At 39.9% G+C, this 17,153-nt stretch overlaps 2 protein-coding genes across 3 annotated transcripts; one reads left to right on the plus strand and one right to left on the minus strand.

The window, feature by feature from the left end:
- Positions 1–1,388: 1,388 nt before the first annotated feature.
- Positions 1,389–8,759, minus strand: stx7l (syntaxin 7-like). Of its 2 annotated transcripts, none has more exons than XM_080490526.1 (10): positions 8,658–8,759; positions 6,759–6,851; positions 6,581–6,650; positions 6,326–6,416; positions 6,041–6,178; positions 4,403–4,452; positions 4,216–4,306; positions 4,008–4,080; positions 3,337–3,419; positions 1,389–2,717 (listed from the first exon to the last, which is right to left on the minus strand). In XM_080490526.1, the coding sequence occupies exons 2-10, from the start codon at positions 6,841–6,843 to the stop codon at positions 2,622–2,624; spliced, it is 777 nt and encodes a 258-aa protein (XP_080346652.1). In that variant the 5' UTR covers positions 6,844–6,851; positions 8,658–8,759; the 3' UTR covers positions 1,389–2,621. The 2 variants fall into 2 exon arrangements, with proteins under 2 accessions (XP_080346652.1, XP_080346653.1); XM_080490527.1 differs by lacking the exon at positions 8,658–8,759 and adding an exon at positions 8,277–8,655.
- A 3,832-nt stretch (positions 8,760–12,591) lies between these two features.
- Positions 12,592–16,048, plus strand: LOC308126084 (protein LEG1 homolog). Its single transcript, XM_080490189.1, has 8 exons — positions 12,592–13,349; positions 13,494–13,580; positions 13,711–13,784; positions 13,940–14,044; positions 14,262–14,380; positions 14,567–14,708; positions 14,807–14,903; positions 15,316–16,048. Exons 1-8 carry the CDS (start codon positions 13,052–13,054, stop codon positions 15,465–15,467), a joined length of 1,074 nt encoding a protein of 357 aa, XP_080346315.1. The 5' UTR covers positions 12,592–13,051; the 3' UTR covers positions 15,468–16,048.
- The last annotated feature ends 1,105 nt before the right edge of the window (positions 16,049–17,153 follow it).

Consider the following 17,153-nt stretch of genomic DNA (forward strand, 5'->3'; position numbering starts at 1 on the left):
TACAGTAAAAAAAAAATACTACACAAACATCTCATATGTTTGATTCAGAGACAAGAATGGACTTGGATCTCCAATTGACTTTTTAATTGCTTTTGTTCAATCTACCTTTCCAAAGCCACTCAACATGATGCGGAGAAGTCCAACACACAGTGTTCCTCTGAGACTTTGAATTATTGTTGTCATTTGTTGGCAACATGTAATGTCATTTAAGCTGCTCAAACAATTTTTTTTCAACATAGAATTTCTGGGAGGCAAAAAAGAAGCCAGCACTTAAAGTGTCAGCTTTTATTAAAAACTGCAACTTACTAATAGAGAGCAAAAACAAGAGCAACTTGTTTTTTTTTCTCCCCTTCTAATTCATATTCCAATGACGCACCAACAAATTTGAGTTCAGTGTGCTCATCGTTTGCACAGATGAGTTTTTTCCTGAGTAATTCCCATCATAGCAGACTTTTAATGGCTGAGCGAAGGAGAAAAAAAAAAATCCATGTTAACACCTGGTTAGTCAAATTCCTGTTGCTTTTTTTCTGCTCATGCAGAAACCTTCCCTGTGCCTCAGGCATATCGAGCTATTAAAATGAGGACACCTTGAGAAGTTAGGCAGAGTTCAACCTCTATTCTTGTGATTTCAGACACTGTATAATAATGAGTTGTTATCCGAAAAGCATCCTTAATATTCAATGTCTCCCCGCCCGAGAAATGAACACGCCATTCTTTCTTCCTGCATCCACTTTTCACCTGGTCAAACTTTCCTCCACCACAGTGGCATCTCTGTCGGGAGGGAAAATCCTGCTCTGCTCTTTGCAGCAGCCTGTCACTTTCTGTGTGTAAGCAGCCCAAAAATACCTGCTGTCCCACTGACGTTGGGTTCAACCCATTCCTCGCAAGCCTGAGTCCAACTAAGTTCCCCCACATCTCGCTCGCTCTGCCAAGGAAACTTGCCTTCTGCGTCACGGCAGTGTGTTACTTCCACATCGCCATCCAACGCCTGAGCTGTCTGCTGTGACATGTAAGAGCTAACTCCTGTCTGCCCGCTGAGGTCATTCTCCCGTGGATGTTTTTTTCCTTCAGTCGACACAATAAACAAGGAGATGACTCACTGCATTTGCAGGTGAGATGTAAAATGAATCATTTGAACCCAGAATATTTAGAAAAACCCCACAAAGGCAAAAGTAGAACGTGCAAAAAAAACAAAAACAAACCCTACTTTATCAAGTCGAGCTTCTGTTGCATGTTCACTCAGAGTGTGCGTGCGAATACACTATTCAAATTCAAGCAATTTTTTACTACTTTTACGTTTTAAGCTGAATCTTCTATATCGAAGTAGAGCAACAATATAACTTCCCTGAAGGTGAACAAAAAAAACTCCAGCCAAAGCTCTTTTCTTTCCTTCTGTTTCAGCAATTTATTCAGCAAGTAGCAAACAATTAGGTCTCAGTATCAAAAACATACACGTGATCGTTTCACATCTGCGTCAAAGCATTTTTGTCAAAAGCAGTATTAGTGTTTGCTTCAATGAGCAATACTGATTATCCTCCTAACTGTGCGTTGTGTTAGTATGTTTTGGTTTCTCTTCTGGATTCTTTGTAGGCTGTGACAGTGCAAGCATAATAATATCACCAGTACAGTAGCTCCTTTATCACAAAAAGCTGTGTCCTGTTACACAAATGATTGACACACAGCTTTCAAATCGATTTGCCTCATTGGCTCGATGGACCCTCCCCATCAACACAATCAATCTCTAACGAAGTTTAACCAGCAAGAATACCCGCCGCCATCTCTGATGTCAGGTCTTCTCAAAGAGGGAATAAAAGAAACACTAAACTCTTTCACCGTCTTGTCCGCGTATTTGATTATTTATGTCATGATTGCGTCGGTACAATAAAAAGTTGGTTCTTCACAAACTGAAATAAACATCACTTCATCAACTTTTAATTCCGACATCTGTAATGATTGACAGCTGGAGTGTAATTTCATGTCTTAAATGCACTTTTTAAGAGAAACAGAAGTTCTTCATTGATAATGAGAATACAAACATGAAGAGAAGGCAGCTCATGATTTATCAAATGCTTTTAAAAATGAATGTATCTTACAGTCTGCATTTTGTTTCTTTGCAGTCGAGCGGATTTGTCAGTTTTGACATGATGGACAAAGAAATCGGCTGTAACATAATGAGCAAAAGACTGATCAACCTTCACATTCACCTGCACACATGCTGCTCCCCGGAGCTTCGTCTGTGCTGCACATTCAATATTGAAGCTCAGCTTAAAAAAGGAGTGACTCAACATTGTCACGACTGCCACTGAGGACAGTGATGCGGCAATTGCGTTTCCTCCTTCATCTAAACAACCAGTCGAGCATGAAGTGCCTCCTTCAAACACAGATCATGTTAAAACTGACAATAACAATATCAAAAAACACTACCTGTGCTACTTTCATTCAACAGTGAAGGATGTCCAGAGCTTCCAGTAATATTGACAACAGATTATAATCAAAGACAAAACAATCTCCTTGATCTCTCTCATGACGTGGGATTCGGAAAAAGAGGACGACAGAAGAGGTGATTGATGATTTGTGCAGGTCGACGGTCAAACGGGAGACGTGGAGGTCAGAAGAAACCCTCATTGTTTGACTGATCCCCAGATGATAAGTCCGATTACAACGCAAGCTATAGCCAACGCTATCATAATGATGCACATCTTCTTCCGGGAGCTCCGCTGAAGGAGGAAGAAGAATAAAGTTGGAATAAATGAACTGCATAAAATACTACATGCAGATTCTGATGGATGCTGGTGTTGAGTGACTCACACTCCCAACCAGAATCCCATCGCATCCTTTGTAAATAATTTAAATTCATTTCCTCTACATTTCTATTACAATCATAGGCTATACACGTGCTATATTTTGATAAAGAATAGTGTCGAAGCATTGCTGTACTTAAAGCATGCCCAGAGCTTGTTTGTACAAAAAGATGGTATCCACCAATAAAATGCAGTCTTTCCATGTCGGAATAACTGAAAACTCAGACCATTACACTTTGTGGGAGCGGGTCATTTTTGATGCAAAACAATAGAAGTACACAAAAAGAAAAAAAACAAAAAAACAAAAGTGAAACTAGTGTTGATTTGGTTAAATTTGAATAAGTCAGGTCATGCGCAAAAGATGAGCAGTCAAGCATTTTGTAAGAGAAGCCTGAAGGGACCCGACTGCAGAAAACACTGCTTTGCTCATTCACGCGTTATAAGCTTCCAACACTTGTACAACCGAGTCTCCTCCTCCTCCTCCTCCTCCTCCTCCTCCTCCTCCTCCTCCTCTTTACTCCATATCATACTTCACCTGGTAGTCTGCGGCTCGTGCAAGCTGCTGTGTGGCATTCTGGACGTGCACGTCTGCATTCTCCACATTAGCTTCTATACTGTCTGTGTGAGAAACACATAGGAAGAATGTAGATGCGGCATTAAAAAGAGCAGGCAGTGGAGCTCGTATTTCACTACTCTGCATATTCTTGTTCACCCAGCCCTAAACCAATAACAGCTGGGAGGGAAAGTACAACTTTTTGAACGGAGTAAAAACTCCTTTTAGACGTATTCCAGGACTGAAAAATAGATAGAATTTTTTTTTCCATCCAAAACATAATGTCGTTACAACAACCACGAAAATTACAAATATTTTTCACTATGGGGATTTTTTATTTTTTTTAACCATGATTATCACTGAAAAAGATATGAGGCTGTGATTAAATGCATTGGCAACCGAGGAAATGCACGTGGGAGAAACCAGGATCACATCACATCCAGCTTTATAGAAAAGCAAACTACGTATATAATTTTAAAAAAACAAACATATTTTTTTATAGATGTTCCCTTGAGTTTGAAAGTCAATTGAAAGAATCAAGTGAAATACAGAATGTCCAAATACAAAGTCTCTTAAGTTGTTTTTATGTCTGGATAGATTCCATGTAGATAGAAAGCCTTAAGACAGTTAAAGATATAGTGATAAAACCTCACCTATCATGTCTCCCTGCTCATGGACCATCATTCCCAGATCCTTGAAGATGTCATTTATGTCCGTGATATCAGACTGATTAAAAAAAAACATGAAGAGTGTCAGTTCATATAAAAATGCGGCAGTCTTTGTGCTTGTGACTTTGCAATGACACACAGCCTTGGAGCCACACATGAGCACAACCGTGGGCCATCCGATTCATATTAATACCTCTAACTGTATGATGGCGGACTCTCTCTCCTGGATCAGCCTCAGGTCCTCCTCAGTGATGGCCTCAGCCTGGGCCTGCACTTGAGAATCACTGCAGGGACATGAGGACACAAAAAAAGTAAGTGTGTGTATATATGTTTGTGTATAGATGAGGAAGGATGTTCATGATCACAAACAGTGGGCTCACCTCAAAAACGGGGGAGCTTGATGTTCTAAGCGGTCTTCAGCTTGACCTCCCTGTTAAAGATATTTACATCTGTATTTTTAATAATGTCAAGCAGAAGAAAACCTTTTTTTTTTTTTTTTTACATACAGGCACAGCAATGATTCGGTAGGTATGGGTGTTATACCATCTGTGCGCCTCATTAAATAGAATTTGATTCAGTGTATGCTGAACAGTCAAAATGAACGTATGACAGCAAACAAAACCGGCAGCTAGTTTTTTTTTTTCTTGTTTTTCTTTTGACAGCAAAGATATGTTCCTGTCCAGCTTTTTCCAAGAGAAAAGTCACAGTTCCTGCTTATCAGCATGGACGCAGCAGATACAGAGAGGTTTCTGAGATAAGTGGTGAGGGAGCAGAGTTGCCAAGCAATCGGCTTGTCATTTGGGAGTCAGTCAAAAAACGGTCACAATTAAAAGGCGCAGCTATGGGATCATGTGAAATACTGGCATCTGATGATGTTACCACTTAAAAAGAAAGAAGGACGATTGCACTGCAAATGCACAGTTTTATAATAATAGAAACAATATTGAATGGAAATGGTTATCTCCACAGATGAGCAACAATTCAAAGGAACAAATTGTGCTTTAGCGGGAAAAAATTTGTAATGTTATTAAGCATATAAACATTACAGATTTCTGATCTGCCCTAAAGTTTGCACTACATTGATTGTTATCTCATTTATCTTGCTTTCTCTGCTGTTCCTTGTTTTCTTTTGCAGTCCAGTAACCTCTGCTTTGCACAGTCTATTTAGCCACGTGAGGACCTTTGACTGTCCTCGACAGCCTGTGAGGGGTCAATATAAGTTAAGAATCAATAAAAATGTGTATACATAATGCATTTAAGACAACTGCTATGCTTTCATTTTGGAGATTGTATTCCAGGCTGGTGTATGTAGCTCCACTGTGTCTTGTGAATCCCCATGAATAGACAAGTATGGAAATATATACAAGGAACTGGAATGGAGCAGCAACAGTAGCAGATAAATATTGTGTAACATATTGGTGGTCTAACAAAAGCACAATATACACAATAAAATGGCCATTTTTAGTTGGTTTTTTTCCCTTATCTTGGTTGAAGCTGATACACTTTAGTTATATTATACATCAACTGAAATATTTCACCGTTTCACTTAAGAAAAATCTAAATACCATTTCAGAGGATCAGATGCGACTTTGTTTTCCAAAAGGAGGTCATATTTATCACAAATGAAACTTTTTAGTTCATGTTATGACCTCATAGCGGGCATTCAGGCCTATTGGGCCTTATTATGAGGGGTTTGCATGTTCTCCCTTTGTATGGATGAGGGCTTGTTTTCTCTAAGTACTCCAAATTCTTGTCACAGTTCAAACACATGTGTTTGAGGTCAATATGTGACTGTGAAATTGCCTATAACTATGTGCATGTATGTCTCTCTCTCTCTCTCTCTCTCGCTCTGTTTACCCTGTGGTGGTCTGGTGGAGCCGCTGATCGGCTGATCTACCTGCTGATCTACCTGCTGATCTATCTGCTGATCTATCTGCTGATCTATCTGCTGATCTATCTGCTGATCTATCTGCTGATCTATCTGCTGATCTATCTGGATGATGCCGGCTGTTACTCACCAACACCCTGGAGTTGGCTCTGACTCTAGCCACAAAATCCTTCTCCTTATTGGCCGCTTGTCGCTGCGTTGTCTGGAAGCTGTTCAGGGCGGCGGAGAACTCATTCAGCAGACGTTCTTTCTGCAGCTTTCTCTGCCTCTGAAAAAAATAAAATAAAATATGGTCAAAATATCACCTAAGTGCATGTTGAGGCTGCGGTATTGGTCATGTAATTAGTCTCGTGTGGTCCATGTATGAGGAAAGGGGTTTGACTGATAGTGACGACAGGAACAGGGAGCGCAGTACCTGGTCAAGGCCAACAGGAAGTGCGCTGAACGCTTTGATCAGCCGGTCAGTCTCTTTAGCCAGCTGGTTGCCTTGTTGCTGTTTCTGCTGACTGGAGTCAAAACACATCACCATGAGGTTTTACTTTTTTAAATTTTTTTGGTGGGGGGGTGGGTTGGGGGGGTGTATTGCAGAGAATTACCATCACTGAGAGGGGATGTAGTACTTGCAGTCAGAAAAGATAAATAACATAATGATTGGGCCCCGATTACTCACAGTGTGTGTAGTAGCTGGCTGCTGTCCTGCTCCGTTCCCAGCAGAGACACGGCCCTTTGAAGCTCAGAGGCTGAAAGCACAGGAAAGCACTTATCGGTCGTTTATTTGGATTGAAGCATCTCAAGACATGTTTCACACAGTGGACTCCATCAAGTGGGTGGTGTGTTGTGTGTATTACTCAGTAGAGTGAGTCTCTGGATGTTAGCACTGATGTTGTTGACCAACACGTTGGGCTCCTCCGGAGACCCGGCATGGTAGGCCATGATGAGAGCTGTGAGGAGACACAAAAACACGGTCTGTCACTCCATTCACAGCCATTCATGACGCACACTAAAATGTAATTACTATAGTTAGTGTGGTTAGATCACCGGTCTCATGACTTGCATGTGAAAATGCCTCTGGGCATCCAGGCAAACATCACTGATTTAGGGACGTAGCTTTTTTCAGAACACTTTAGCGGGGTCATTTATTTCAGTATTGGCTTGTCACAAATTGTGACGGGTTACAACAACAGGCAGGCACACTGAACACAATGCCACAAACAATTATCCTATTGCCATGTTTTTAAACCTAGCTTTTAAATGTGCTTTGACATTCACAGTGCTGCTATGAAAATGGATGAAGGTTTGTCAAAATGAGCCACATTTCACTATATTTTGTACAAGAATACATTGCTAAAAATGACACAATGGCATCTTTAAAATGTCCAATTTCGTAAGGTTTTGTAGAATAACAATAATAATTTATCAAATACTTCAGAAGGAAGCAATATTAGTAGACCAAAAACATTTACATTATTATGCTTCAATTTTCCCAGCTAAAGTTGAAATTGAGCTGTATGTGGGCCTCTTGACTAAAATGATGTTGACACCATCGACTGGCAATTGGAGTCAGGAGTTAACAAACCTCAAGTCCAATCAATGAAATTATAATCGAGCCATCCGCAGAGCCACTTTTACTTAAAAACACTTCAACCTTTGCACGTGCTGTTTATAAGAAGAATCAGCTTATACGAACCATACGCTTAACCAAAAAAAGGGATTGTCCATCAGAATTCCTGATTTGCATAGAAGATGTCACACAGTGACCTGTATGAGCTTAGTTATCCTCCGGTCCATCGTTACATGACTGTCCTCAAAGAGGCTGATTTAGTCATGTTAGGAATATTTGTTCCAACTGTTCTGCACAATGTTCAGCAGCTGCTGAAGAAGCTGGTTTAGGTTACCGTCGCTGCCAAAAGAGGTTCAACCAACTGAAACTATTACTCTTTTCAGTTTTCTAATCTCGTTTAAAATGCTTTGTTACAATAATGTTTTATTGCAAACTTCTCAGCATCACAACTATGCGCTCCATACTAAATAGATACTCCAAAATATGTTATGAAAGATGCCATAATCATCACTACACTATTACAGATTTAGTGTTTTTTTTTCAGCCTATCCCAACACTGGACACATGAGGCATTTCCCCCCCCCCCCCCCCCCTTATTTACAGCTTAAGAACCAGCAGGGCTGGGTCAGGATTGACTACAAACCAGTCATGCAGACTTCCTGCGCAAACTCACAAGAGAAATGAAAGCAAGCCCACATATGCAAAACATCATCACCTGCCACTACACACATCTATCCATGAATTAGGGGTTGTTATTTAATCATTTGTACAGAATGACAGTTAATCATGCCTATTATAATCAGACCTGTTGTAAACCCGAACGTCTGCCGTGCGTATTTGTGCCAACTGGTGGGGGAAAAAATGCGGAAATCACAGGAGTTACCGAATGACAAGAAAGTAACCGCAACAAATGACCACCAGTCACGAATGACATACGCATTTTTATCCGTTTAAAACCTTTTTTTTCCCCCACAACTCCTCATCCAAACATGTAGCGAGCGCAAAAGTCAATAATTCCAACCAAAGTCGCGGCGCACTTTCATGGAGCGAGCCTCTCTGTTTACAGGAGCTGAAACTCTCTAACAAGCTCACTGACATCCTGAGGAAGAGTTCATCGTGTCAATGCGCTAACTTCGGATGGTGGATAAAAGTACATGTTTGCTGTGTTTAAAAGTTTGAACGTTACCTTTTTTTTTTTTGAGAGAGCGATTTGCAGCCGCTGTTGTTTCCTGATACTGAGCCACTCCTCCGTCACATGATGCGCTGCGCCGCGCAGAGGGCAAGATCATTCTGCAGAGGAACAGAAAACAGGCCAATACTACTAATAATGTCATCATGATCACTCATTTGCAGAAGTGGAAATGGTAGTGAAAGGTACAGCCACTGATGCATAAAGTGTACTCGAATACATTTAAACTAAATTGAAATACAAAATATGTATGACAAAAACTGCACAAATCAATTCTAATAAATCTAATCTAGGGGTCTGGCTCCTAAATTCCTCTGTATTGGCTTTCTAAAGCCTTCCGAAAGTTATATGTAGAACATTTTTCACTTTATAATTTTATTTGCATACCTGGCTTATTTTCAAAAAGACCCTCCTGGCTAAAATGGCAAAAAAGTTTTTGGTTTTTTATTTGTATTTTTTAAAGGCAACAATCTCCTACAATTGCTAAAAAAAAAAAAAAAAAAAAAAAAAAAAACCTAAGAGAAAAAAGTGTTAGAAGGAGGTCTGTCTAAATATAAATAAATAAATAAAAAGTAGCCACAATGGTAAAAATGGTCATCGTGACTCAAAACAAATGGTGAAAAGTCTACATTCATCTAATTGGGATGGTTGATGGTTATAACCTAATATAAATAGGTAGAAATCTCATCTTATACTGTGTTTTTAACATTTTGATTTTCATGACTTATGAGCTGAAATAATGACGTAAAACCTTACAAAAAAATATAGAAATGTTTATTTTTATGCCTAACTAACCCAAAAATATGAAGGTTTTACTGTTTGAATTGAATAATAGGAAAAAAGAAATGGGGGGGGGGGGGGGGGGGGGGGGGGGGAAAGAACCTACTATTATATGTGGAAGTGGAGACAGCACTAAAAAAATGTGCTGGATTACAGTTAATAAAATTTGATAAAGACCATATTATTTATCCCTTAGGCTACACTTACAAAGCAAGATACTGGATGCAGATGAACAGTCTGTGGCATCGACTCATGAGTTCTATTTAGCACCTCTACAATGACATCTAACCAATTGAATAACAAAAAAAAAAAAAGAATACATAAAACAATTCCAGGATATTCAAATTGCCAGAAACAATGATGCAACCCATCTATGTAAAGATAAGATAACATTGTCCCCTTTATTTGTCTTGGAATTCATCCATCCATCCATCCATCCATCCATCCATCCATGTTTGATAGCGCCACAGTTTGGGTTGTTGCAGAGTTCTGAAGCCAATTCCAGCTGACTATGGCCAAAAGCATGATTCACCTTGGACAGGATGACCGTCGATCGCAAGACTGAAACACAGAGACAGACAGTCGCGTACATTCAAATCTACAGCACACATTTACAATAATTCACATTCAAGCATATGTTTTGGACTGTGAGAGGAAACTGGGGTGCCTAAATAAATAAAATAAAAACAAAACAAGCAGAGGGAAAACTTTCACAGTCCACACAGAACAGTACCCAACACTTCACACAAACCCCGAATAGTCCCACTGCACAGGCCACATACTGAAGGTTGAACAAGATTCATACACAACCAATTAAAATACCATCAAGATCAACAACACATTCATGTAAAACATTGCAGGCATTTAGGATTCTGACTGAGATAAGAACAAAATGAATTACTCATGCGATTCAGCCCGCAGTGAGGGCTCTGTATCTTCTACACAATGTTAAGAAGTAATACTCAGAGAAGGGCATGCATCTGAATATAAAAAAAAAAATGAAATGGTTATTAAAAAAAACCACTAAATGTTCCGTCAGAAAATGCAAGCTATTAAGAAACACATGCAGACAGCGACAGCAAGATAACAAGAAATAGACAAAGATCAAAAGTAACGAAAAAGACTCCAAAGACATGCAAAGAAAAAACAAAACAGCCAGAAATATGTGCAGAGTCCACAAAAAAAAAAAAAAAAAGGACTGAAACAACCCCAAAAAAAGAGAGGAGGAGGAGGTGAAGAGAGGTTGCAGGAGGCCAAAGGTCCCAGGAGATAGAAAACCACTACTTTACAGACACATCCATCCATCCATCTTCTCCCACTTAACCACTTCCGGGTCGTGGGGGTGGCAGCCTGAGCACTGTCACCCAGGTCACGTTGCACCAATTAAGAACCTTTCCTGCGAGTGGTGAACCCACGGAACTTTACAGACACAAGTAAAGCAAATAGAAACCCAAGAGAACGTCAAATAGACACACATTGATTTTAAACCTTGTGGGAAGAGACCGGGCAGAGGTCGTGTGGATCATGGGACAGTGGTGGTGAGGCAGTTCTGAGTGCAAAGGTCATGGTTCCAGACTAAAGAGTTTTTGTTGTTTTTTAATTTTGCCACTAAGACTCAAATACAGTTAATAAAAATTTTTTTTAAAAAAGTGTTGTTCGGCAGTAGACAGCAGATGCTAATTGTCTTAAACTGAAAGAGATAACACAACAACAACAACAACAACAACAACGACGACGACGACGACGACAACGACAACGACGACAACGACAACGACAACGACAGGTGCATTGGTGGATATCTGGAGTGAGGACATCAAGGTTCACGTGGGGTCAGTAGATTCTTGTGTCACAGCTCATCTTATCCTGAGAATAGTCTGCAACGCTTCATGAGTTCGTTTTTGGGCATGCACCATCGGTTGAGAGGAATGGCTGGATAACGGAGGGGTTATTTCTTTTTATTTATGGGTGTGGCTGTGCAAATGCTTCTAGAATCACTATAATGAAAATACTAACGAAACAGAAAGTGTGCAGAATGGAGCAGGGGGAGTCGATATAGTGCATGTGGCCACATGGTGACTTATTTAAAGTTCTTACATCGACATGAGACTCGATCAGTGTCACACAACAAGAGTTGTTGAGAAAAAGTATGAAACCTGGACAGATTTGTACCCTGGTCCATAGTTATTGGGTCACTTCTCTTACATTTCGGGGCAGGATATTTGGTCACAATTCATTTTATACCAACATGTTGGTAGTTTCTAACATGCTTCCATTACATCCATCGGTACGCTTCTATCATAGAGCAAAGAGGCAGGCGAGATCCCCACATCACCCTAATAAGCATATATTTGTATTGTGAACGAAATCCATTAAAATAGTCAATAATGTCACACTGGGACAGGGAGACATCACCCCACAAAAATGGTCCCAACCTGGAATTGAACTGTGAGGATAAAGCGCTATTACCACAAGAAATGTCCTACAATGTGTTGAAGCTTTAAGACTGTGGAGCTACTTTTATAAACGGATACATTCTAATCAAAAAATGTTTTCAGTTGAACTGAATTCAGGCTCAGGGGTTTTTCCTACTTAATCATTTGTTCTGTCTCTTCATGTGTTTGGGGTCATTGTCCAAGACCTGCACCCTCAACCCAGTGTTGGACAGCACTTTTTGGGCATCCAAAATAGATAAGTACTCATCAGATTTCATTATTATTCATCCCATACAAGGAGTCTCTCTGGTTTTTCTGTGGGTCTTTTACTTATTATTATTCCTATTACTATCCATATTATTGCTGCTAATGAAGGAATCATTGTTGCATCACTAACGCAGGCTTCATATGTCTATAGAACACTATTCCAGAAAGGCCATGGCTTATCTATGGCGGTTTATGTCAACATTTGTATTTACCTTTTTTTTTTGTCTTTCTTTGAGTAGTGGTGTCCTCCTAGGCATTCACCCAACACGTCCCACCTGTTTAAATGTGCAGCTTATGCTATAGGTTTATAGCACTAATGTTCTAGTCATGTTTTGATAGGGCACATTTCCATCTTTGTTTTTTTCTAATTTAACAATAGATGAGATTTTTGTGTCAAAACCTTGACTCATTTGTTTAATGATATCATCATCAAACAATATTGGTCAATAATTGTAACAGTATCCTGTATTGTGTGTAGGACAGTAACAGTCCAAAAAAGGGCTTTTTTGTTTTATATTTTTGCTAAGATGTTGATCAGGTTTAAGATGTTGATGGGTTCACACTTTTGAAGTTACTTTATCCCTATTTTTGTTTTAATTTGTTGTTGTTGTTTTTTTAGCAGCCCTCCTTATTTTTACTGTATTCCACTTTGTGCATTTTTCCAATATGGGCTTATTGGCTTGTATGTGTACACATTCTCTTATCTGCCTGTCAAAGAAGGTCCAATCAATCAAAGGTCATTATGTGTGCGCGTGTGCATGTGTGCGTGCATGTGCATGTGCATGTGCAAGTACGTGTGCATGTGCGTCTGTGTGTGTGTGTGAGTGTATATAACCAGTCCATCTCTGCTCAGCCTTCAGTCCAGTACACGTACTTGGCTCGGTTGTTCCCTGCAGATCCAGTGAATCAGCTATGCTGCGACCGGCAGTCCTCGGCCTTCTCCTGGCTTGTGCAGCCACCCTCGGTAGCTGTGCTGTGGTCTTGGAGAATGGCATCCCCTTCCTTTGGGCACAAACATTTAGCCAAGTGGGTGAAATTCCGAAGCAGGGTGAGACGGTAAATCCAAACCCATGGCTCTACCTTCACCGCATGAGTTTGTACCGGCTGATGATCGCTTCAACAGATCCCTTCATGGGAAGCATGGGCTCAAATCCAACAGACAGTCCGATGTGGGGATTGCCACTGCAGCTTTCTTGGCTACTAAACTCAGGTGGGAATTCTTTTTTTCAAAGCAGTAATACTTCTGTAAACATGTGGGGGAGGAGACGGACAGTAATTATTATTGTCAGACTCATATCCACTTAATCATATTTTTATTCTTTGTATTTCAAAAATCCAAAATACATTTCTGTAGCTCGTCTGGCTGATCCAACTGGTCAAACAACCTGTGGGGTGCCATCAGAGGACCCCATGTGTGTTTCTCCTAATAGCTGGTGGGCCTGTAAGTATGACAAATCAACAACAAACATATACACACGCATGCAGCACCCATTGAAAAAAACAAAAACAAACAAACAAACCAAAAAATTATATATATATTTTATTTTTTATTTTTTTTCTCTCATCTCCAGGCGAGAACTACTATACCTCTGTTATACCATTTCTGTCTGCCGCACAGCAGGGCTTCCTGGGAGATGGAGTTCAGGTACGTGTGCAGTCGGATTAAACTTTAGACTGTTTTTGGAGAGAAAAATACAATAAAAAAAGCAGAAGAAGATTGGGAAGAATTCTGTCTGCTGGTGCTACATAAGTCATTAGTTTTAATGATAATGAGGATGTCTATAATGATGAATCTTCCAGGTTGAGATGCAGAAACCCGCAGGTTTCGAGGAGTACTGTACTACCTATGCTGACTGCTCAACTAAGTACCCTGATGCCACGGCAAAGTGGGATACCTTCTATCAGGTATTTAAAACTCAATAGACACAGTTGTAAAGGGGGGATTTAACTGATTACATAGAAGATGATCCGCTCATTTTTTTTCCGCATGGCGCTGACCCAAGGCCACATTTTACCTGATACTTCCAAGTGGGTGTGGGAAACAATAGAAATCCACCAATAGGCAGCCAGAAGACTTGAACCACATTGTTTAATGCTAAGCTGTCAATACTTGTGTTCAAAGGGTCTCAAGGCTTCAACTGACTCTCCTCTTCCTGACAACGAGAAGAAAGACCTCATCCTTGGGCAGTTCTGGGATGCCCAAATGGCCTCAATTTATGCTTCTGCAGCATGCCAAGCCAAGTACGGAGTTGACCTCTTGACCTATGTCCAGACTAGGGGCTTAAAGGATCAGTGTGTGGGATTTCAGAAGATTGCATTGCAGGAACTGATTATAATACATATAGCTGTAGTTTAAAACAATTATAGAAAATAATATTTCCTAAAATGCTGAACTCTCTGGTGAACCTGTCCTTTTCTCTCCTTCAGGCAGAGCTCCTATTCCTCTGTGGAGATTTCTTTCGCCACCAGCTGGATGAACTCAGCCGAGTATGTATCAGCGGCGCATTTCCTGTCCAACCTGGAGAATGCTGCCATGTTTATTGCTCCACTGCCCAGTCGAATTCTTCAGGTAAATAATCCTTTTCACATTCCTAAGTTCGGGGTTGCATTTCTACAGCCTCTCTACCGTTTGAATTCCTCTCATTCTGGTCTTCTATGCACCTGTAGGAGGGCGATAATCCACCTGACATTGCGGATCTTTCTACCGAGGAGAACCACACACTAAGTACCTTCTCCTGGATGAACAGTATCAACACGGTCCTTGGTAAGACACACGCACACAAATTCTCATAGGAAAAGGTAAACACACTATTTAGTGAGAAAAATGTGTGTGACGGTGTCTTTGTGGGGAAATAAAAGAACATACCACCTAAAAAGCTTTACAGACACTTGAATTTGACTCTGATTTGACTTTTGGTCCCTGTAATGTTTGCCGTTCTCACTACTTAACTGTGTGAACATGTATAAGTCCCCATAAGTATAGATATACCAGCACACACACACACACACACACACACACACACACACACACACACACACACACACACACACACACACACACACACACACACACACACACACACACACACACACACATACACACACACACACACAAATATAATACAATTCAATGATCCAATGTGTGATAATTTATTGATATCCGTGTCATCTCCCAGGTGGAACGCTGGTGAATATGTGGAAACGTGCCATGTGCTCTGTAGGCACAAGAGAGAAGGGCAGAGAAATGCTGCAGCAGCTTCTGCTGAACCCCGGATTCGCCACAGGCACTTTCTTGACCATCATCACTGAGATGACAACAAGCTGCTGAGAGAAACACTCATAAACAGTTAAACGGCGTCTCTTCTTTGATAGTGGCTGTCACTGTCTCCTTTTGCGACGTGTCACATACTTGTCATCATTTCAAATTGATGTGGTTCAATAGTACACCTGCTTCTGATCCATGTGTGTCTTTTCACCTTGTCTTATACAATTCTGTGCCAGTAAACAATAAAGAAACCTCCACTATGTTTGTCATCATTCACCTTTTTGTGGAAATTGTTTCATATAATTTTCATATGATTGTAAAGGGCAAGTAGAACTGTTAAAGTGGAAGTAATCAGTTTCGTACTTCTAATCAGTCTTAGTATCTGAATAACCATAGTACGTTATTCAAGAATATGCTGCATAGTCATGGTGCCTCCTAAAAGTGTTTCACCCTCTGGAGGATTTTTTTTCTACTTTCCTCAGACAGACAGGCACCTGGTGCTATTCATCCCAAATTCTAGAAGGCCCAGTTTTATTCAACCACTTTTTAAAGATTCAACTTGTAACTGTAATCAAGGACAAATGTTCTGAAACTTTGGTAACATGGCTTGCAACAATATAACACTAAAGACTGCACAACAAACTGATGATACAGACTTTTACTCTCTTATCTTCTTGAATGAACCTTATTCATTTACAAAGAATATATCAAGCATTAGTTTGAACCATCATATAAATAATATATATATATTTTTTATATTGGCTTACATTTTCGGTAACTAATATTCAGAAGTGTTGTGAAATAACACGATAACCAGAACACACGTTAAAAAAATAATAGCCAATATTGTTGTAAGAAATTCAGAATAACACTGTGCTACCGCAGTTCTGTTTTGATGAAGGTAATGTTGGCAGTCACTTTACTCACATGGCAACGTTGTGCATGATCCTGCTGCACACATGCTGTTATGTGACGTTTGGTTCAAAAAGGATAACCAAACATTTGCTTTTGCAACTTCCAGGTCACGGTGCCTTCGCCTTCACTTAGTTTGTTCTGGTACATCAAAGAGCTTGTCACTCATTATCACATTCAATACATGTGCCGACAGACAAAGCCGGACTTAGACTGGACACCACGTTCAGTTTCTTGAGGTTACTGGAGAAAAGAGAGAACCAGCCACACTTTATTCTGCATAAAGACCAATGAAACGGATTCAACTTGTAGAATAACTGCTTTATATATCAAGAATACAGTTCCATCACAGTGGCTGTTAATAATCAGTATTTTGTCGTTTCATACTACTGACAACAATTGATTGTTGCTAATAAACAACAATAGATGTTAATGAACTGAATACAACGTTTACATGGTGTGGATGGTTAAAACTCATTTAGATGTATGATGTTAACCCTTGTATTATGTTGAAAAAAATGTAATTGATTATGTTAGTGATTATTTTGACCCATACTGTGTAAATCCATTCAAATCAGTGAAAAAGCCAGGTTGATCCTTGTACTATGTTATCGGTCAATTTCGACCTGTTTCAGTTTTAGTGTTGACTGAAGTACTAGTTACCCTTACTTTTCCTCCATGTAACTTTGTGACTATTCCTCATCAAGGGTCATGAACAGTTGTGTAAAATTTAGACTCTCTGAAGGAATGTCTGTGCAGAGTTTGTATAGAAAGATAATGCTTTTGACATTTTTAACTCGCATTCCTTTATTTTGACAGTGCAACACAGCTTCCTGT

This window comes from Lipophrys pholis (assembly GCF_963383615.2).
Source record: "Lipophrys pholis genome assembly, chromosome: 21".
Lineage (NCBI taxonomy): Eukaryota > Metazoa > Chordata > Actinopteri > Blenniiformes > Blenniidae > Lipophrys > Lipophrys pholis.

Bases quoted from the DNA above. Each gene is read 5' to 3' on its own strand.
- stx7l (XM_080490526.1), bottom strand. From the start codon at position 6,843: ATGGCCTACCATGCCGGGTCTCCGGAGGAGCCCAACGTGTTGGTCAAC. The intron at 6,417-6,580 runs GTGAGTAATCGG...TTTTGACTCCAG, and splicing joins AGCCAGCTACTACACACACT to TCAGCAGAAACAGCAACAAG. The intron at 3,420-4,007 runs GTGAGGTTTTAT...TTTCTCACACAG, and splicing joins TGAGCAGGGAGACATGATAG to ACAGTATAGAAGCTAATGTG.
- LOC308126084 (XM_080490189.1), top strand. From the start codon at position 13,052: ATGCTGCGACCGGCAGTCCTCGGCCTTCTCCTGGCTTGTGCAGCCACC. The intron at 13,350-13,493 runs GTGGGAATTCTT...ACATTTCTGTAG, and splicing joins TTCTTGGCTACTAAACTCAG to CTCGTCTGGCTGATCCAACT. The intron at 14,904-15,315 runs GTAAGACACACG...GTCATCTCCCAG, and splicing joins CAGTATCAACACGGTCCTTG to GTGGAACGCTGGTGAATATG.